The sequence below is a fragment of the Falco cherrug genome, chromosome 1 (genome assembly GCF_023634085.1).
Source record: "Falco cherrug isolate bFalChe1 chromosome 1, bFalChe1.pri, whole genome shotgun sequence".
NCBI classification, from domain to species: Eukaryota; Metazoa; Chordata; class Aves; order Falconiformes; family Falconidae; genus Falco; species Falco cherrug.
This window is the reverse complement of record NC_073697.1, coordinates 6,549,874-6,571,872: the sequence shown is the minus strand read 5'-3', so window position 1 is coordinate 6,571,872 and position 21,999 is coordinate 6,549,874. Positions and strand designations below refer to the sequence as shown.

The 21,999-nt window shown below is 39.1% G+C and overlaps 1 protein-coding gene across 1 annotated transcript in view; it reads left to right on the top strand.

Moving 5' to 3' along the window:
* Nucleotides 1–21,999, top strand: part of ANKRD50 (ankyrin repeat domain containing 50) — a 45,002-nt gene that overhangs the window by 7,532 nt on the left and 15,471 nt on the right. Inside the window, exon 3 of the mRNA XM_055707071.1 lies at nucleotides 19,739–19,968. Within this exon, the coding sequence (XP_055563046.1) occupies nucleotides 19,739–19,968 (230 nt within the window). The remainder of the gene's footprint in view (nucleotides 1–19,738; nucleotides 19,969–21,999) is intronic.

The following is a 21,999-nucleotide window of genomic DNA, read 5'->3' as shown; positions in this document are numbered from 1 at the left end:
ATATGCAAATATCTGTAGACTTGATAGTAAAAAGTATGAGAGGTCATGTAAGGTTTCATGCTGACTGCAAGTTTGAAGCAGGGGTTTATTTTGATTAAAACTGAAAGCTGCCTTGTATGAGTCATTTGCGTGGACAGCATTAATGTACAACAGATTTTGTGCCAATAGCTGTTATCTATGCAAAGTTACTTTTACCCGTTTGGAGGAGGACTCCAAAGGATCAAGCTTCTGGTATTTCATGTTTGGTGATATGATGGAAATCTCACAAACAGCAGAATTCGGAGTAAAACCTAGGATTGTCAGCCAATGCCAACAGGCATTTCCCCAGCACCACCACCACCTGTACTGGCTGCCATGCTACTGTTTTTGTTTTTTCCTTCCCTGTGTTTCCCTTGAGAGTGGTATATCATCAGAAGGTTGCAAATTGTAGGTGTTTGAGAGAGCTTTTACCCTTATGTAAATGATAAGGGAAAACAAGTTTTATTTCAAGTTCTGGATAGTTTGTTGGACAATGTAGAAAAACACAGGTTTGTTCAGCAAATGTTCTGTGACTGTTGTCAGGGGACTTTCAATCTGCAGTACTGAAATGCCATTTTTCTTGCCATTTATTTAGCATAGATGAAGGAACAGGTTTAGAAATTGAGCTGTATGCGATAACAGATGAAGTGTGAAGAAGCTGTTCTCTTTAGAACTTCTTGTATGATCTTTGAAGCCAGAAATATAATTCAAATTATCATGGATTGTATAGGCTGTATTGAGCAATTAATTAGTGAGCTTTTCACTTTTTTGGAGTAGCTTGTCTTGCTAATTGCGATAACTTAAGTGTTTCTTGGAGTAAATCTGAGAAGTTGAAGGCCAGCCCTCTTTAGTTCTCTCTCTCTCTCTCTTTTTTTTTTTTTTCCTCTTTTAACTGGTTTACTTTCTGTTGTCCAAAGACAATGTGGAAGTTTCAAATCTACTTTAAACCTGAGGCCAGAGATTAATTAGAGTATCCTGACTTTCATGGGATTAGTCTTAAATACTTTACCCTACAAAATTTGAATTTCTCTTGCTGTTGAATTAACCAATACATGGTTCTGCTGCTGTTCGTAGCACTCAGTGACTGCTGTGAAAATAAACAGTGTTAATGTTGCTCTGGAGGGGGTGAGGTGTTAGGTAGCAGGTGATATTCGGACTACTCTCAGCTTTATTTCTTCATGAACTGCATTTAGTAAAAGTGTGGGTTTACCATGAGCTTAGGAGGGATTGAAATCAAAGATACGCTGAGAGGCAGTATATTGGAGGCAGTTATAGATGCTTGAGCTTGGGCTACTGGGAACTTGAAAGCTGCTGGGATTTCTATCAGTTTATTGTATAAGACATTAGTAATTCAATATTAACCTTCTTATAGCAAAGAAGTGCCTTGAATATCTCCAAGTCTCAAAGACTCTCTGGAAGTGATCTACATCTTTTTCTCTAGTCTTCTGCTGTCTTCTGGAAAGGGCTGCTACACAGCCTTTCCCTCTGTTTCTGCAGCTCCGGTACAATCTCGGTAGCTGCAGCTCTGCAGCAGTGACAAGGAGGGTGTTAACATAGATCTTGTCAGACTCTCTAATTTTGCAGAGCTATAAGTGGTAGAAACAAAGCCAAGGACTAACTATATCCTGTTCCATGTGAAGAAAGATCTGAATGCGTAATGAATTAATTTACAAGACCCTTCAAAGAAGACAGTTGATAAACTTCCAGTATGTTTATTCATTTACCACTTGTAAAGTTGAAATGTGCAAGTGACCGATTTCAACCACTAGAGAGAAGGCTGGAAGGGGACCTCAGAAAATCAAGCCTGCTATCTCCTTCCCCAGACAGAAGAAACCATGTTTGTTTCTAAGAGATGCTTGCTTCATCTGCTCTTACACTTCACAATTCCTACCAGAAAAAAATTTCCATATGTCTAACCTGAGGTTTTTTTCTTGCTGTAGTCTAAGTTTGTTACTACCTACGGTATTCTTGAGAGACATGGAGAATAGATGCCATCTTTCCTTTTTGGGACAGCCCTTTACGTATTTGAATACTGCTTTATTTGCTTGCATCTTTAAATTAAAAAATTCCAACTTGTTAGTCTTCCTTCAGAGGTCACACCTTAAGAGTGTGACATTTAAAAAATCCTTAGCTAAGTAAAGTTTTCTGTATGTAAAGGGAATTTTTCTTAGCAACGTTTTAAATGTGTAAATATGCAACATGTTACTTCTGTGCTTTCCCAGAATTTTGTCCGTTCCTACATCTTTCACTTCTGCTTGACTAGAATCCTGAAGCTAAGCTGGATCCTAGCCCAGAGGAACTTGATCTGGTACAAGATTGAATTCTCATTTTAGTAGGAGCCGTAATAATTTTCAGTTAAAAGCAAGCTCATTTCAGTTAAAAGTGAGCTGTTTTGTGCTAGGTACCTTTGTTGCAGACTTCCTGTGGTGCATCGATGGGTTGTTCAAGGTCTCGGCACCTACGGCATGTCAAGGAAGTGCAAGCAGTGCTCTAGCAAGCGAGGTTCTTGGTGGTCTTTCCCATGTAGTCTTCTGCCTGTTTCTAGTCTCAGTTTGAGATTCTGCAGAAGATGGGTGTTGGAATGACAAGCTCTCAATTCTGTGCAATTTAAGGCTAGATTTGTGAAAGGATTTAAGTCTCTCTGCTTTTTGAAGAACTTAAGGCTGGCGAATGTAGTCATGCCAAAACATAAGGAAAACATGCCTCTATCACTGACAGTACTGTGTACTCAATTTTAATGGAATAATTAGGATTTGATCTGGTGAAGAAAGGTTGTGTCAAAAATGCGTACCTTCAGCACCAAGTGGCAGAGGTACTTTTTAAAAATAAGTTGTTAACTCCTGTGGAATTTCATCAGAAGGACTGGATGGTTTTGCAGTCTTTAGCTCCCTAGTAGATTGATCTTCATGCTGTGGAGGCTTACACTTAAAATGATTGTGTAGTGAGAGATATAAAATATTAAAAATAGCAGACAGACTTCAGCATAAAGCCTTTTACAACTCTTTGTAGGAAGCAGCTACATGTAAGCTGATACCTGCAAGTTCAAAAGAAGTTTTGAGATCTAATGAAGAAAAATGGTGAGCAAGACGGTCTATATGAAGGAAGTCAGGAACAGTACCAAAAAAAAAAAAAAAAGTATTGCACTGAACCTTGGTACTGTCTTCCGTGTAGTGGTGTCGTGTAAAGATGTGAACTGCAGTGTATTAATGCTAAATCTGTGGTCAAATTGTCTTCAGTGTAGCTTACTAGTTACAACAGTTCAAGGAATTGAGTACAGTTTCTGTGCTGACTTTCACTTTTGTGTGGTATGAGTCTGTTAATTTATAAATTATCTACATATTTGTCATGTATATTAGAGGCTTCTAGTAAATACAACATTTGTCTATGTTTTAATTATTCAGTTACATGATTTATTTTATAGTTAAAGATGACAGAGGCAGGTCACCAACGGAAAATCACACCCATTTGTGAGTGAAATGAAACTATTTTGGTAAGAGCATGCACAGAAGGTTAAAAAGAATCTGCCAACTCAGCTTGTATTTCCAGCTCAGTGGAAGTGAAGTTGCAGAAGGTAAATTGGTATTTCATAAACTTGCTCTTGTGAGAACATCTTGACTCTGGGGCTTCTGATTCCTAGTATGTACCTGTAATATGTAACTGATGCCTTAGACTTTTAACGGACACTAGGTTTCATAGAAAACGCTGTGTTCTGGTGCTCTTTAGACTACTAGAAAGTTGAGCATTTCCTGAAGCTTAAGTACTTTGTGGCATGTTTCTCTTTAGGCTTTTCCCTTAAATCTGTGGAGTTAACGGGTCACATAGCAACAGTTAGTGTTTCTGCAAGAGCAAGTTGTATGTTCTTCTCTCATTGTATGGAGCACTGCATACAGACTGAGCATAATACCATTTAAGGTTTTAACCTTTTCAGTTTAAATTACCATAAGAAAGTTTCCCTAAGGCATTTTAATAATGACAACTTACATAGACCTTTTTGTCTTCTACTTCTATAGGCATTAACATTTTGCCTTTAATCTATGTGGCTCAGTCTTAAACCTTACATGTTTTCCTATAAGCTGTTTAGTTAGGTGGACCTTCATAGCAATTCTCACTTGTTAATTATTTCCCTTCCCTCCAGTTTTCTATGCACATGTTCATAGCGAGTGGAAGGGTTTAAGTTTCTCTTCTTTCTTTCCTTTTTAATGAAAAAAATGAAAAGGATTTGGTGGATTGTGAAGTAGAAAGGACTTAGTGTGTCTAATATACTGGGAAAACATAGTACTGAGATACTGCCTTCTGAAAGTGTTAGTGAAGCAATACATTGAAGAGGTTTCAGTTTCTTCCATGTGCTGATGTATACAATACACTGGGAATGGTGAGAAATCTTCTATCTTTGTCTAGAAGCAAGAATGTTTTGAGTAGTTAATGCAGAGACACTTCATGTTTGAAGAATTACTGCTCAAGAAGAAGTAATTAGGAAAAAAAGGCAAGTGTGATTGAAAAAAGTGTTAGAAGGTAATTATGTTGAAATAGGCATTGAGTTTTATATAGGTGTTCAAAGGTATTAAAGAGGAGGTGCCACAGAGAATGTGAGTGGGTAGGTTCCTGGTACACTTGATGACATCAGAATGTGATGGGGTGGCATGAAAGAAGAACTGAAAATGAGATCAAGAAAAGAAGGCAAATGGGGAAAATTACTTTCTCTCATGTCAATAAATACAATCACATAAATGATGGAGAGGGGCAAAACAATTGCGATTGAAGTCCTCTGTGTAGCGTGTTTGCAGATACCTTCTCACAAAACAAAGACTAAAAAGTCTTTGTTGTTGATGGTAGGCAATAAAAGTTCTTGGCTCAGTTTTGGATGCTGTCGTTTAAATTGACAGGACTGGGAGTAAAGGGTCATATGTGAGTGGACTTTCGATCCGCGGCCCATGAACAGTGCCTTTTCCTTGTGTTTTTTTCCTTTGTCACGTACTAATAAGAGTTGGTAATACTGCTGTTTGTGTGAAGAAGGGGAGATGAGCATCTGGGTGCACAGATGCAGGCTTGTATGCTAAAGATCCGGGATATCTTTGCAGTCAAAAGAGATTAAGAGGAAGGGGGCGTGGCAGCATCTTATTTAAGGTTACTTGATGAATTGGGGAGCTGTCCTAGAAGAAAGAGAAAACTGTTAGGGAGCTCCAGGTTGGTTAGGGAAAATACCAGCAGCATAGAGACTGCATTAATGGGCAGGTATGAATGAACCATGTGAGGAAGAACTGTTAAGAATGGGATTACAGCATGATTTCCATCTTAAAGCAGTTAATTAACAAATCTTGGCTTAACTACGTTAGCTGTCCTGCAGTGATGGTGAGCATGATACAATCACTAAGCTGTCTATCCTTCTGCACTTTGATGAAGTAGAGTTCAACAGGATGTTGGAAAAAAAACCTCTGTAGGTAAAGTGCAGCTGATACACGATAAAAGAAATTGTCCTATATGATTTTTAATTACCCTAAATTAGCAAGAGAGTATCCGTTCTGCCTTCACCAAAGATGGAGACTGAAGTAGTCAACAACACAAATAAGAAAGAGGAATGTTAGGAACTCTACTTTTCCTTGCTGTTGCACTGGTATGTATGATGGCAGTGGTACCAACATGCATTAGTTTTGACTAGTCTAGAAATACTTTGGTAAACTTCCCAAACTTTTACTGCATTCCATTGACAAGTCTATTTATCGGTTTGGTTTCAGTTGCTTTACTGTGTATTGGAGAGTGTTGCCTCTTTCTTTGCTTCAGCCGTGTTCCACTTACTTCCTCTTAAAAGTTGAAGACAAAAATATTTTTTCACCAGATTTGTAACAGGTACTGCACATTCACATTAGATTTGATTTTTATGATTTCAGATGTACTTTTTTCCTTAGTACCTGCTTCTATTTTAAATTATTACAATGTTGCCATCCACAGTAAACATTTTGTGTATAATTTGTTGTGGGGCAGGGGGAGAGGAGGAGCATGTAGTTTCTGTCACTTGTATTGTAGTTAAAGCTAAAAATAGATTTTACTAAATATAAAGCTATACAGTCAGTTCCAAAGCTAAATGTATCACAGCTGTAAGATAATGGAATCAGCTTCACATGGTGCTAACCTAACAATGTTTTTTGAAGTCAATTACAAAGAAGGTACAAAAAGGATCTATAGGAGATTTACATTAAAACTGAGGAAACCATATCTGCTTGGGGATGGGGGAGGAAAAAAGAAGGACAAACAGACCATAAGGTAACTAATACAGACTCAGAGTGATGCATTAGGAACATGTTCCCCAAAGTAGAATGCACAGCAATGGGAGAATAATTTTGAATGGGACACGTGAAAGTTGCTTTATCTGTTCTTTCTTCAACTAAGTGCAATTAAAGGTTAGGGTAGTCCCTTTTACTTGAGAAAATAACATGGAAAAAGATACGTGATAATGCAAACACAGAAGGAAAGCTATCTGAAGTACTTGACTAGTAAGGTAAAATCTTAACAGCTTTTCATTTGGTATCTGTGCAGAGGATTTTCTGAAAATGAGGTTGGACAGTACAATCCTGCAGTCACTTCAACAGTTGCATGTGGGGTGCTTTGTGATGGTGTGCGATACAAGACGAAGGCAGGTATAGAGCAACTTGATTAGGGAACGATCAAGATTTCCACATGTCTGTTGTTGCAATTCAAGAACCCCTGTTCTGAAAAAACATCTTACTGCTGAAATAGCTGCTGCAACACCTCTTCTTTGTGCTTCCCAATCAGTGATACATATTTTTCTTTTGGAATCAAATGCATAGGAAAAATCTAATTAATTTGGCAATTGTCAGACTGAACTATGGTAATAATAGTGACTGGTTTTGTATTGTGTGCATTATGCTATTGTGTTCTGCTACATGGTCATGGAATAATAAAACATAGGGTTGGCTGGGCAGTAAACTAGAATATAGCCTGACAAAAGCCACACAATTGAATGTATTCAGTATGGATTTCTACTTCTCTTATCTGGGTTTTTTTTTTGTTTCTTTTTTTGTGGCTAGCATTTCTCTTATGTCAAAAAATACAATCGTGTACAAGGAAAGCAATATCTATTTCTTTAGTTGTGTTTATGCTCTGCAGAAATCGAGACAGAAGAAATGGATTTTGCTATCTCCAAAATGTAAAATACTACCAACAAATTCAAATGCCTGTAAAGCTACAAAAATTTCGTTTGTCGTATCCTAATGTATTCAGATAAACAAATATATCTAATACAAGCAGTGTTAACAAATACTAATTTTTATATGGCTAAGGAACCAGGTAGTTAATATGAAAAGCTGAAAAGACTGTATATTTCACGGTGCTGTACCTTTTGGTTACATAAATGATTTTAAACTAACTTCATAATTTCAATACATTCTGTTGCATATATAAGCTTGTTAAGTTTTCTTATTGTGGTACCCCACTTCTACATGTTGTGTTTTAACCACAGAATTATGAATATTTACAAAGTAAGTTACTGTCTTAACTTTACAGGTATGGAAAGTAGGTAATTCTTTCACTTAATAGTAGTTTTCAGTGAATCTGACTTGATGGTTTTATCTCAGGCATTTAACGTAAAGCGTACTTGATTTGACACCCCTTACCTTTTTTCTTTTTTTTTTTTTTAAAGAAAGAGATTGAATTGTGGAAACAAACAATGAGAATTTAGTTGATGCTTAATACAAAGAAAAGCAGTGATTTCTGACCCTAATAAAAGAGAGCTTCTAAACAACACCTGGTGGATTACAAATCCCAGGGGTAAATATAGATAACAGCAACTTAGACAACAGCTCAAAAACTGGGGGTGGAGGAGGAGAGGAAATAAGGTTATTCATATAGGGTCACAGGACAGACAAAGAGGAAGATAAGTAAGGTAGTAATCAATGCCTTAGGTGTCTTTATGCTAACAGAAAAACAGATATGGGGTAAACAAGCAGAACTGGAAATATTAGTACACAGTCCAGATTGGTTTAAATGCTCTTAAAAGATTTGTCAGGATAAGATATATAACTGGTATGTATAAAAAAAAAAAACAACAATAAATAACTGGTTTAGGAGTTGCCTTGTATATCGTATGCTTTCTTGTAGTTCTAGAATAAACTAGTTAAAGCCACTGAAAAATCTGTGAAGATACACACTACACATGGTAATAGTTTTACATATGTGATATCTACCTAAAGGTTTGTTGGTAAAAGTGTTTCCTTTTATGGACTGTAAATAAAACTACTTACCAACTACCCACGAGAACATCTTGTGTATCTAAAAACTTGCCTGCTTTGTCGAAGCGGAGTAGTTCTCTGTAACTAAGAGAGAATCCCACACCAGCAAGATCAAGTAAGCAAAGGGTTTTTTTAAGATACCAAAATGGACTTATCCAAGGTGCAGAATTTGGGTGATAATGTCTACATGGTTGAAAATTTTGAATAAGAAAACGTAAGAGATGAACATTGGCTTGGAAAGGACGATATAAGCAGGAGACTCATATTTCTAATGTCAGAGAGGAGAAAATAGCTAGCGTGAAGACATAAATCTGCTTCAATCAGATTGGAAAGAACCAGCTGAGAAAATGAAAGACAACTCCTGGAGGTAGTGACTATGAAATTATCTTAAATATGTGATGTTTAGAAGAGGAGGAGAAAGAAGGATGAACTAAAAGCAGTGGACTTGGAGATACTGGTGACCTCAGATAATTTGTGGGAAAGCTCTCATGAAGACAAGTATAATGATAGAAAGGAATTAGCTGTAAAGAACACTGAGGTCTCCAAGCAGTACATTAAATGTCCAATTTGGTGAAACTGAGCTCCTCATCATTCATGTGTTAACCACTAGGAGGAAGACGGCAGAAAAAACGTTGATCCACTACTGAATATGAAAGTGAAAGAGTAGTGTGAAAATGAGGGTAAACTGGAAGTTCAAGGTGCATTGTTCATATTCCTGTGATTTGTGTTTTATTTGGTAATACATAATTCCATACATACATTAGCAAAAGGAAGACCACGTCCACCAGGTGTTGGTCTGCTATACATTGGGGAGGACAACCTGATAGCACTGGGAAAGCTAAAATATTCAATGCTTGTGTGTATGACCCTTTCTTGAAACCAGTCTTTTTGCAGTCAGCTAACGTAATTAAAAACTAGCAACAAAGAAGATTACAGAGAAACATAGTCTGGACAAAACCCCCACCACAGAATAGGTGAGATGTTTTCAAACTGTTCAGCGGATGAAAAGGACAGGTTATCTTTATCAGGATGGCTGAACATTCAGAATTGAAAGAAAAAAGATGTATGTTTAGTGCCTTGCTTTAAAAAGGGACAAAGTAGTGTGGGGAATTAGAAGTGTGTCAATTGAAATAGTGCTGGAACAAGTAATCAAATTATTTGCAAGCAGCTGGAAGATAAGAGTTGAAAAACAGCTACTGTGGTATGATATGGTTTGGTTTTGACTAACCTCTTTTTGTAGGAGACGGTAATACTGCTTGTGGGTAAGGGATAACCATAAATGTCGTTTTGACTCAGGAAGGCTTTGATGCTTACTCGAGACTTGTGCAAACAGGCTGTGTGCAAGATAGAACTATATTTGGCTATGTGTAAAAAGAGCTGAGTAACTGTACTTAGAGAGTAATTACCAGTAGTTAATTTTCAAACTGACACAGCACATCATGTAATGTTTCATAGAGGTCTGTCCTACATCCGTCTCTTCTGGGTGTTACTTAATGGTCTGGCTGGCTGAGTAGAGGGAAATGATTATAAATTTTGGATGCAGCTGGCTTCCTTGTAATGACCCTAGTGTTATCCCTGGGACACAAGTAATAGGGCAGAAAGTACAAGGCTTAAATTGCAGGAAAACAGGTTAAGGTTAGCTACGTGGAGGGGAAGGGGGAAACTTCCCAATTACGAGAATATTGAAGCACTGGAATAGATTGCCTGGAGAGACAGAGTATTGATCAGTGGAAGTCTTTAGGAATGCCTAGAATAGTATCTCTCAGGGGCGACAGATGTAGAGCTGATTTGGCTGTAGGAAGGGGACTGGATGACCTTTCCACCACTAAAGAACACAACTGGGAGAGTTCATGTAGAATAAATTACAATTTTATATTACGTGTTCAGGGAAACGTTTGCATTCTCTCTCCTTTGTTGGTCTTCTCTCTGCCTTTGGTGTGGACACAGATTTTTTGTATGTCAGACTGAGTATAGAACATATTGTATATGTTAGCACATATGGCAAATATATTTCATTTAAAAATAGAGAGTGTTAACCTGCTCGTGGTAGCAGGTGTGTGAATGGTTTTCAGCTACAGTTGTCTGTCCTTTATAATAGCTGAGTTGTTTGCGAACTGTTCTAGGCAGTCCAGCTATTATGCCAAAATATTTGACCTTAAGGTTTCTCTTTTTCTAAGATTTCAAGTAAATCCACCAGTAGATCGGCTGGTAATGCTTTACAGACAAAAATCACCACAATATATTTGTATGAGACAGCAGGAGTTCTCTAATCAATACGCTGTGGCTGGCATGCTCTGTTTACCTGTGAGGGATGGCGCTGGTTCTGCGATAAGCTTTGCTTTGTCTGGCCCGATGGCCTACAGCTAGCTTTGCGCTCTTTGTGGGACTGCAAGTCTGCTTTACGATTACAGATAAAATTCAGGTTGCTACAAGACATTGCAAAATCAGGTACTGAATTGCACAAGACTTGCCTGCTGCTTCTAATTCACTGCTTCAGAAAAGACCAGACCCTAGCTTTATGTCCGTGTACTGTACCTAGAGCTTTCCCAATAGGTGATTCTCAGGTGTTAGGGTTTTTTTTTCTCTTTTCTGCATTCTGCCTCTTCCTTTAACTAACTAGAGCCAGTTTGTCTTTCTGTGCAGCCTGTAAATAAATAATTTACTAGAAACCATAATTATATTATACTGTAGTCCATGAGTGTCTGTAATTCCAGTATTGCACTTTGTCAGAAAATCATAATCAGTTACAGTATACTTTATCATGTTGAAAAATTACAGAATGAGTACCTCAGCAACCTGATAAAATCTGTTGGTATGTACACAGGTGTGCACATGTCAAACTGGGTCGTTTCACTTTTAACATTCTTAGCCATATGTTTTATTTTGCAGCTTTTTAAGTGTGGAAGTGGCCTATGCTTCACAGCCCTTGTATTTCTCAAACATTTCCACTGTTAGTTAAGGGTCCTGTGCGTATATATATATATTTTTTAAAGGGTGTTTTTACCAGTATGAGCAGCTGGGCGATTAGTAAGCAGCAAAGACCTGTATTGCACAGGCATACATTGCGGGAATTGGGGTGCTATTATACAGAAAGAAGCTGTTGGGCTTGACCATTAGAATTTTCCTTTTAATCATTAGCCAGAATGCATTACGAGGGAGGTAAACAAACTGTTTACTGTCAGTCATCCACAGGACATAAATGCCTTGTCATAGGACAAAGTAAAACTGACTAATGTACAAACAGTACTGCAAGTAACTTGTAAAGATGCTCTAGTTTTGCTTTCGGTGTGAACACAGCTGCTGAAAGTCTTCTTGGAAAGAGGGTAATATTTCTTCAGCTGAGCAGCAGGAACTGTCAGTTTTATTAGAAGTGAAATTTACCTTTTTTTCTTCTATTGTCACCTGTACCCCATATGCAGTTTGGAAAACAAAAGAGAAAAAAAAAAATCTGCTGTTGGTATATGTCTGCCTTTGCTGAAGCTTCTAACAGTCTTTAACCGCTTTTTCTGTACCGGCTTCGTTCTTTTAAATGCAAATTGGAAACTGGGGGGGGGGGGGGGGGGATGGACACAGATTTAAGGGATTATATTCTGCTAACCACCCCCAGGTTTATTGTAATACACAAATGAACATGTGTCTGTAAACTCACAAGGCAGTGGGGAGCAGGGTGGGGTATTTGCTGTCACTTGTGAGAATGCTTTAAGTACAGAGGATTAAAAAAAAAAATCCAGTTTTGCATTTTTTTTCTATTCTTATACATTTATTTGTATTCCATGAGCAGCGGAAGTAGTGAAAACCCTATTGTGTATAGATTTGTGCCCTTAGGCACCTGCATCCTTAGGTATCTTGCGATGAGCTGGGTTCCCCTCCGTAATGTCTGTGTAACACAATTTCTTCCCCTTTTCCTGATATGCAGCACCTCCAGCTCTTAACTACCCTAGAGAGACTTCTTCCCTGCGTGTCCCCCAGCAGTGGACTGGGGAAGGTGGAGCTTCTGCTACACCTGATGTAGAGCTGGCAGAGGCAGCGTCAGCCTTCCACTTACTCATTAGGATTTTTGCTTAGGTCTCTGTGTGTGATTTTTAGGCAAAAATCCCACTACTACTTATGTTGCTGGCAAAAATTACTACAACATTATGTAAATATAGCTGGCTTATTTACAGTTTCACTATGTACTTCATTTTCTGTATTTTCTGATACAACATAAATGGAAATGAGTGTCTTAAAAATTAGATGGTGAATTGCTGCAATACATCACGCTGTAAACCACCCATAAGAAAGAAGATGCTTGTCAGCTTTTCTGAAGATTGAGACTAGTGTTTGAAGAATTGTCTGTTTTATTATGTACTAGGTATTGTTAAACCCTTTATAGATAAATATATATATATACACAAAGATATCCATCCAATATATATGTAGGCATGTTCCACCTTTACTTTGATCTTCAATAATTCTTTAGATCAAATACGCAAACAAGCAATTTCCTTGTAAACTCTGAGGCATTCAGGTCTCATACAGAGGACAGCACTGTGTTGTCACTCATATGAAAGGTGAATGTTTTATGAATTTCTGTTGGCAAATTGTTGCCAGTAGAATAATGAATTCAGGGAAAAATCAGTGTGACCTTGATTGCTGATAGCAGTTGGTCAGCTCCACCATGTTGCCGGTTATCACCAAACTTATTCATCCAAGGTATTATGAATACATTTTTTCAGCATATATTTACAGTCCTCAAGGAATTGCTTAAATGCCAAGAAATTACAATCCTCACAGAGTTTGCAGCTATTTTCTGTTACTCTGTGTGATCGTCTACTATTTTTTGTGACAGAATCGTGGCCTTAATATTAACTTAATTGTAAATATCGCATATGAACTGTCTCACTGGCAAGGAATATAACTCTCTTAAAGACTCTGCATTTCAGAATGGAAAGATGGATTTTTTGGTTTTGGTGGTTTTTTTAAGATGTTCTGTGGGGTTCTCAGCAGGGAGGTGATGGTGAACTCAAGCAGAATGCTAGCTTCCTAACATTTCAGAACTCCCAAAACCAGAGGGTGACAGGTGAGCTGAAGTAGAGCATAAGGGTAACCTTACCTGACAGCAATAAGCATCACTCAGAGCATTTAGCATCATTTTTAAAAATCAGTTTGGGATGTTTGCCTTACTTTTGTTGTACTAGGGTCCTGCAGTGGTGTGTGTTAACTTGCAGCACTGCCAATGACAGATTGTTCTTTCCAGCCTGACAAAATGCAACTTAGGCAGCAGATCCAGCCATGTTCAGCGTGATGATGTTGCACATGGTCCAAAGCAGGACAAGCACACAGCATAGTACTATTAAGAAAAACTTAAGCAGAGCGGGAGAGGACAACATATGCAAAGTCTGAGCGTAAGCTAGCTGCTAGTTGAAAAGTAATTGCTGCTTGCGTGCTTGGGGTAATACGGCTCCTGTCTTGCTAGCCAGCCCAAAACAACTTGTGTGGGCAAAAGTGTATCCCTGACCTATCTGACAGCATTGGCCCGGTGTGGAAAATAATGTAGTCCCCTGGGCTGGGGGTCTGCTGGGGGAACGTGCTCCATCAGCTGTAGGTCTGCTGGGCTGCGGGCAGGACCTGCTTCCATGGGCAGTTTGGAGCACTGCACCTCTCCGATTGCATTTACACCAATTCAGAGGCTCACTGCAGGCTTGGCCAAAGAAGCAGCAAAGCTTGGAAGGGGACAGTAGGCTTCTCTCTGTAACACTGGTGAAAATGTTACGGTTTTGATCTGTGGATGCAAAATTGATTTCACATTCCACCTTTGCAAGAGTGCAGGTTCCATGCCCACATTCAGAATTAATCCTGAAGCTGACTCCCTAGCTCGAGTTTAGAGAGATTGTTTCCTCTGAATAAGATTGTTTGGAGGCATCTAATAGATTAAAATGAGGAGGAAAAGTTAACCTCTCAATAATTCAGGAAGGAAGGAAGAGGTGGGGGGAAGAGGTTAATTTAATATGCAGGGATTAGGAATATGTCAAATAGCTGGTGAATTTGCTCAAGGAATCTGGTGTAGAAGCATTTGCAAAAAAGCAAGAGGAGAAAACAAAGCTATGTGTGGGATAATGATACTGTCTGCTTTTTTACAAACTTTCTTTGAAAAGAGCAGAGTTTGTAAATTCCCGATGCAGATCTCTGGCATGGTTCTTGGCATCAGCGACTGTATCTGAAATACAAGTGCTAAACTATAACCAATTGGCAAGAAGGTGACTCAAAAGAGAGTTTGTTAAAGAATTGTCATACTGATGTAAAAAAAAAAAAAGGTAAGAGCCGTAGTAGTAGTTAAGCAGATTTCCAAATCGGTCATTTCTACCATGAAATGTGAAGTATTTCATGTCTTGCTAAAGGTAGCAGCACTTGGAGTCTGACAAATGGAGGGGGAATTTTTTCTTCTTTTCTTTTTTTCTTCTGTTGTGTTTTTTTTTTTTTTTCCTCCTTGCTTCTTCTGGATTATTTAGTAGATGAGTTTCATACATCTTTTCCATGTGTTTGTCAGCAGTGAATGCCAGCAGCTGCATAGGGAAGAGGGACCCGTTTTAGGGATAAGCTACGTTCATGCTGTAACAGGCTTTGTAGAATTTAAGTGGGGACACAACTGAATTTCCTATGCACCAAAGATAATCAAATAGGAGGAATGCATTCATAAGTAGCCAGGATTTATAACTTCTTTTGCTCCTAGAACTATTCATTAATTGTTGTTTGGCATTTTTGTTTGCTTTTTTTCTTTTAGCAAGTATGTGCATTCCACTGTGACTGTCTTTTCAGCCTTTGTGGACAATGCTGCTATCTTTCTGCTTTGTTCTGTTGTGCCTTGGTATTTTTGTGGATTCAGTCTAAAAATGTCAAGGATAATCATAAGCAGAACTTCAGCATAGCCTATATATATTCCTTCCATATGTGGAAAATCATGTTTGCATGGGTACAGTCAACTCAGTAGCAATCCTGAAGAATTCTGTGGGATGGTTCGTTGTTCTGAGGACTCCTTATTTGCTAGAGAACATGTAAAACATCTTAGCTCTGCATAAAGAAGTAGTTACATTACATTGCCATTAAAATTAATTCCGTCATTTAAAATGCCTAATTGTGCTGGTTTCTCTAGAGACTTTGTGTTTTTACTAATTAATTTTGTTGTTTTAAATGACAAAATTTTAATTTCAGAAACTTTCTGTAATGATAACCACTTTTATACCTCTATTGAATATAGAAGTTATAAAGATAAAGCTGTTACCCTTTCAGAAGGTAAAGAAAATCAACTTCTAATCTTTTGAGAGGCACTCTGCAAATTAGGCAGTCTGTTACAACAGCCTGTGGATGAATCACCGTTTACGGAAGCACTTTAAGGCATTGATAATTCTGTGTTGATTTATGCAATTCTATGCAAGCAAGAAACTGTAGCATGTAGAGTTATGAAGTCACATTATGGAGGTAAACATAGAATCATTTAGGTTGGAAAAGGCCTTTAAGTTTGATTACAACTGTTAACCCAGCACTGCCAAGTTAGCCACTAAACCATGTCCCTAAGTGCCACATGTACACGTCTTTAAATACTTCCAAGGATGGTGGTTCCACCACCTTCCTGGGAAGCCTGTTCCAAGAATTTTTTCCTAATGTCCAACCTAAACCTCCCCTCTTGTCCCGTCACTTGTTATCTGGGGGAAGAGACCGACCCCCCCCTGCCCACAGCCCCTGTCAGGCAGCTGCAGGGAGCGATCAGGCCCCCCCCGAGCCCCCTCCTCTCCAGGCTGAGCCCCCCCAGGTCCCTCAGCCGCCCCTCACCAGCCCCGTGCCCCAGCCCCTGCCCCAGCCCCTGCCCGGCTCTGGCCACGCTCCAGCCCCTCCATGTCCCTCCTGCAGTGAGGGGCCCAAACCCCAACACAGGGTTCCAGGGGCGGCCTCGCCGGCGCCGGGCACAGGGGGACGGGCGCTGCCCTGCTCCTGCTGGCCATGCCATTTCAGATGCAAGCCGGGATGCTGCCGGCCGCCTTGGCCACCTGGGCACACCGCTGGCTCATGTCCAGCCGGCTGTTGACCGGCACCCCCAGGTCCTTTCCCACCCGGCAGCTTTCCAGCCGCTCTGCCCCAAGCCCGTAGTGTTGTGTGGGGGTGTTGTGACCCAAGGGCAGGACCCGGCACTTCTCCTTGCTGGAGCTCATGCAGTCGGCCTTGGCCCATGGGTCCAGCCTGTCCGGACCCCTCTGCAGAGCCTTCCTGCCCTCCAGCAGATCCCCAGCTTGGTGGTGTCTGCAAGCTGACTGAGAGTACACTCAATCCCTTCATCCAGATTGTCGATAATGATGTTAAACAGGACTGGCACCAGTGCTGAGCCCTGGGGAACACCCCTTGTGACCAGCTGCCAACTGGATGTAACTCTGTTTACCACCAGTCCTTGAGCTTGGCCATCCAGCCAGTTTTTTTATGCAGCAAAGAGGCGTAGACCCATCCAAGTCATGAGCAGCTGGTTTCTCCAGGAGAATGCTGTGGGAAACTGTGTCAAAGGCTTTGCTAAAGTCTGTTTCCCTCATCCACTAGATGGGTCATCTTGTTGTAAAAAGCCATCAGGTTAGTCAAGCAGGACCTGCCTTTCACGAACCCATGCTGGCTGGGCCCGGTCCCCCAGTTGTCACATAACATGACTTCTGGCAAATTAACACAGCACTTACTGCCTCTACAAAGTTTCACTATTATGTTACTTGGCATCTACTCTGAACTCAAGAGATATAAAATTTCTAGGAAGAACAGAAGTTATCGGACAGTTTCTACGGGCACTTTAAGAGAAAGTCTTAACAAAGTCTTGTCAATGTCACCCTTGTAATAATACTGCTGTAAGTTGGGAGAAATCATTGTGCCTCCTTTCTTATATCCATATGTATACATGCCTGTGTTTTTCCTAGTGGAATTTAAGCTATGTTAAGGTTCAGAAATCCAAGTATTATGAAGTGGAAGGAAGCAAAGCACAGGGAGACGAAGGGTCTGCAGGACAGCTTTCTATGAAGAACTGTCAGTATGCTAGGACTTCTGCCTGGAAAGAAGTGGCTCAGAGAGGCTGTGGTACAAGTCAGATTACAAATGGCATGGAGAGGGTGAATATGACATAATCGCTCACCATCCCTTCCAGTCCAGAAGCTGAAAGGTATCATGTTAAACAGGGAGGTTTTGGATTTTAAACCACAAAAGGAAGACCTTTGTTCATGCAGTGTGTAGCTAAGCTGCGGAAGGCCTTGCCGTGGGATGTTGTATGTGCCGAAGGCTTAGATCGGTTCATAGATTTAGGCAAACCTGGTCGGTTAAGGGACATTAAATGCGAAGGCTGAATCCCTGGTTCAGAAAGTCCCTGGAAGCACTGCTGGCTGCAGTCCCTGAGGGTTCTGGGAAGATGTGGCTTACTGCTTGCCTGCTGCTTACATTATTCCTTAGATGTCTGTTTTCAACCCTGTTTGGAGGCAGGGTGAACCTTTTGATTTAACCTACTACAGCCAGCTGCTACTTACTGCAGGAATTAAGCAGAATCATTTGAGACCCTTTTCCGAGACCTGTCAGTTAGCTTTTCTTGGTGGCATTCCCAACAGGTAAATCCTGACACAAGAACATTGTTGGATGCTCCTAAGGTATTTTGGTAGGCACTTCATTAGGGTCACACAGATTTTAAGTGAGATTTTAATTTGAGATACCATTACCATTTCTTCATATTCCTAGTAACATTCATACTCAAAAAGTGATTTCTTATAGAGGGCTATGTGAAAAAAAAATTGGTTTTGATAGAAAAAATAATGTTGCAGGGAAAATGCCTTGACATAAATAGCTGAGGGGGCAAGGCAGCATTCTGGTGGGGGAAGGGGTGGAAAATGTGGTCATTTCCAACTGCCTCCTTTCATTGTGGGATTGGCATCACTTAGGAAAGTAATTTTAACCTTATGGCTACTTTAATTTCCTGTTCTGTAAATGGGTAGCTGCTTAACTTCCCAGCTTAGTGAACAGTGATTTTAGTTGTACTTCAGGCACCTTCTGGAAGAGTAGCTAGCTATGGAAGTACCGAAGAATTCTCGGTAGTCTTGTGCATAAAAGGGGGTGCTTTCAGAACACAAGTATTTTGTACTTCCTTTTTATACCTTTATACCTTTGGGAAAATTTTTCCAAGTGTAAGAGATCACCTAGTCTGCTCTGCTAGATTCTGCTGTTACTGTTGGGCATGCACCATTCTGTTTCCATTTCTTCTCAGTCAGAAAACCAGAAAATAACAAACCTTCCACTAACAGGGCTTACGAATTATGTCTGAAGTGGGTTGTGTTCTTCCAGGCAACATCTGCCTATATTCCTGTTTGAATGCTTGGTAGGTCAGAATGTGTTGATCAAAGTCTTCTGAAGAAAAATTGGTTCGGTAAAACAGATGAAGAAAGATTATTACTGGCTTGAGTAAAACAAAAAATACTTCTGATGTGCATGCTTCCTGGACATGTGTAAATAATAAATCTACAAAAGAGAGTAAACTGTTAGGTACAATTTTTTTTCCACCTTGTTTCATTTTCTGAATCTTTCTACTATGAAGTCAAAGTTTTACTTGCCAATGTGTTTAAAGATAATTTACTCAGTGAAACTTAGGAGCCTAAAGCATTATGAAGTTTCACAAAAAATAGTAGCGTAGTGTGGAAATACTGGATAGATGCGTGACAGTTACGTAGTAGCTATTTAAAAATACTTTTAAGTGCTGAGTTAGATATATTTTAAAGGAGTACCATTAAGGGTGGCAACAATACGTGCAAATTTTAGTGTTTTGGTTGCACAATCAGATGCATTGGTATAGATGCTATGCATCCTCAGCATGCTATAATCCTCTTCCAGTAATATGAACTTGGTAACTTCAATATAAATAAAAACTAATACGTCAAAGTCACTACCAAATGCTTCAGTTTGCTACTAAATTAATTTGCATTTCATTTGTGAAGGTATGGCAGAAATTCTGTTCTTTGTAAAACTGTTAGGTGTTCAGACTTGAACTCTAAGCTTTGATATTTTGTGTGTCTTTTAGACTTCTGTTTCATGACCAGCTATTGTTTACTATTGGTTTCTGATAAGCAATAGCAGCTTTGGCAGAGGCAACAGTAATGAAGTTCTTAAACTTTAGGCCAGGTAGCTTCTTTCGTAGTGAAGTAACATTTTTCTAAATCTTCTAAGGAGTCTTGAACAACATTACATTGTTTTAAAGAATTGTTATAAATTACAAGTTCATTAAAAAGTAATACTGCCTAAGCAGGAATTACGTCACTGACTGTTCAAACTGTTAGTTCAGTCTACCTCAGTATTTTCTGTGTTATTGAAAAAACTTCTTTAGACTGTTTAAAAAATAGCTTTGCATCTTAACTTGATCATAGCTTCAACTTGAATGACTACATAGTACTCAATATATTGTTAAGTGCATTTAAAAGACTGATGGTGTTTCATGTTCCTTACAGGTGCATTCTGCTCCCTCTCTTGGGAATGAAGCCCCCTCAGCAGAGCCTCTTCCTGCTCATAGATTCAGTCGATGAGGGCTGTAACGTTTCCGAAGGTGAACAAACTTCTACGAGTTTATCTGGAACAATAGCGGAGCTTTTAGCTGGCCACTTTGAGTTCTTCCCTCCCTGGCTGCTCCTTCTGTGTTCTGCCCGCAAGCAGAGTAAAGCTGTTACAAAAATGTTTACAGGTGAGTACAGGGCATAGGAGGTGTTTGTCACCTGTGCCTGTAACTAAGTACGTAGTACTTACATGACCCTTGGTGATGCTTGAAAGCGCTGATGCATGCTTAGTTCTAAAAATGACAGTCACAAAAATGACAGTTCTAAATAACACACATTCCAGTTTACTGAAGATTGTAGAAAGCTTGAATCAGCCAAGTATTTTAGAGGTAAATTCTGTCTTTGCAATACATCTGCAAGGAATATGGCTGCTTTGAGTTTTCTCTTGCTTTGCTAGCTTTAAAAAGCTTTGAAACAGTGTAGGTGATGTCTAAGTATGTCAGCTGCATACACCCATTACTTACAACCTCAAAAGATATTTTTTTTTCATCTCCTATTAAAATCGTTCCCCTTATTTTCAGAAAGCAGGGAGTAATCTTGGAAGGTGCAACTTGAGAGGGGAGCAGTGTAGATGTAGATTCTTGGAGAATATTTTTGGCCAAGGTTGCACAGTAAAAAAATTCTTTACAGCTTCTTCATCTAAGCTTTACTGTGTCATGAGAGCATTTCTTCACTATAATGACATTGTTACTGGAAGTTCTCTGAAACTTAATAAAGGGTGATATCTAGACTGGATTCCAGACCTATGTATAAAGCCTGTGTGTATTAAGGGTACAATTAGGACAAAAATGTGATTATTAGAACATAGACCCATAGGCTTGCCTGCTTCCACGGTGGCTAAAGGTCAATGGGATAATTGCATTTTGGAATGAAGTACTGTATTAATCAGTGGCAGACGTGAAGATTGGTATTTGAAAGTATGTGAGAACTAAAGGAAACTTTGGGGTAGCTTCACAGGGATCCTTTGGACATTCATATGGGAATAGTTTTGTCAAGGCTTGGCTGATTAGATACGTTGTCATTGCCAAAAAAACAGACAAAACTTTTTTCAGAGCAGTTTTATTTCCTTTCCATTGAATCATATAATGTTTCAAACTAGTCCTAAAAAATTGCTGTTGTCTTCTAAGTATGTTTCCAGATGGAATTCCTGATGGGAAAAATCAGCAGAACTAATGGATATGCCTTTAAAGTAAATTTAATTTGAATAAGTTAACTTCTCATTTCCACGGAGAATGACTTGATGAATAGCATAAAGGAAGTTGGCTTCTGATATTATAATCCCACCTTCGCTGTGGAAGAGGAACAGCAAAGAAAGAATGAATCCTGAAATAATTGGGTGCAAACTGAGAAGAAATGTTAGGGTCTGTTTGGAGGAAGTGGCGTTTCCACTTTTTTCACAGAAAACTGTGACGTTACAGCCAATGCGGCGGTTGCCTGCTTTATACACGGTTGGCTGATTTTCCTGTTTAGAGCTGATATTCAAGTTCATTAAAGGTATAGTGAGGATGTGAGGAGCATGGCTGAAGCTTCTATGAACTTCAGATACATTGCAACTTTGTGTTGTAAAACTTGAGATAATGTTGATTTCTTTTCTGGTTGTAACCTGAAAAGGCTAGACTGTCATTAACACTTCTAATGGGGCAAACTCTTTTCCTCCTTTGTGGTATTTGAATATTTACTCTTCGCCAAGCCAATTTATAAAGCCATTTCATTGGTGGGCAGGCAGAATTCAAGATCAACAATAAGTATTTTTTGGACTCGTGACTGAAGAAATAAAACGTGTATAATGTGCACTGCACTCTGGGACACTATCATACTGAATTTCTAATACTTCCGACCTCCCAGCAAATCAATGTTTCCAACCATAATGATAATATAATCACTGTACATTTTCTTCAAATGTGTTTCTTTAATTTGGAACCAAAAAAAAAATCAGTTACAGTGAAACTCAGTAAGATAGATTGGAATCCCTTTGGGATTATTTTGGGAAAATGTGTCCCATCTGTATTTTTTTTCTGTTAAAAATTTTAGAATACAATATAAAACACATATGAACCAATATTGTTTACTATCAGTTTGTATCATTTTTCACTTAAAATTTTCATGCAGTGAAAACTTCTTCCAAGTATCTGCTGAAATGAGAGCTAAACCTATTTGTC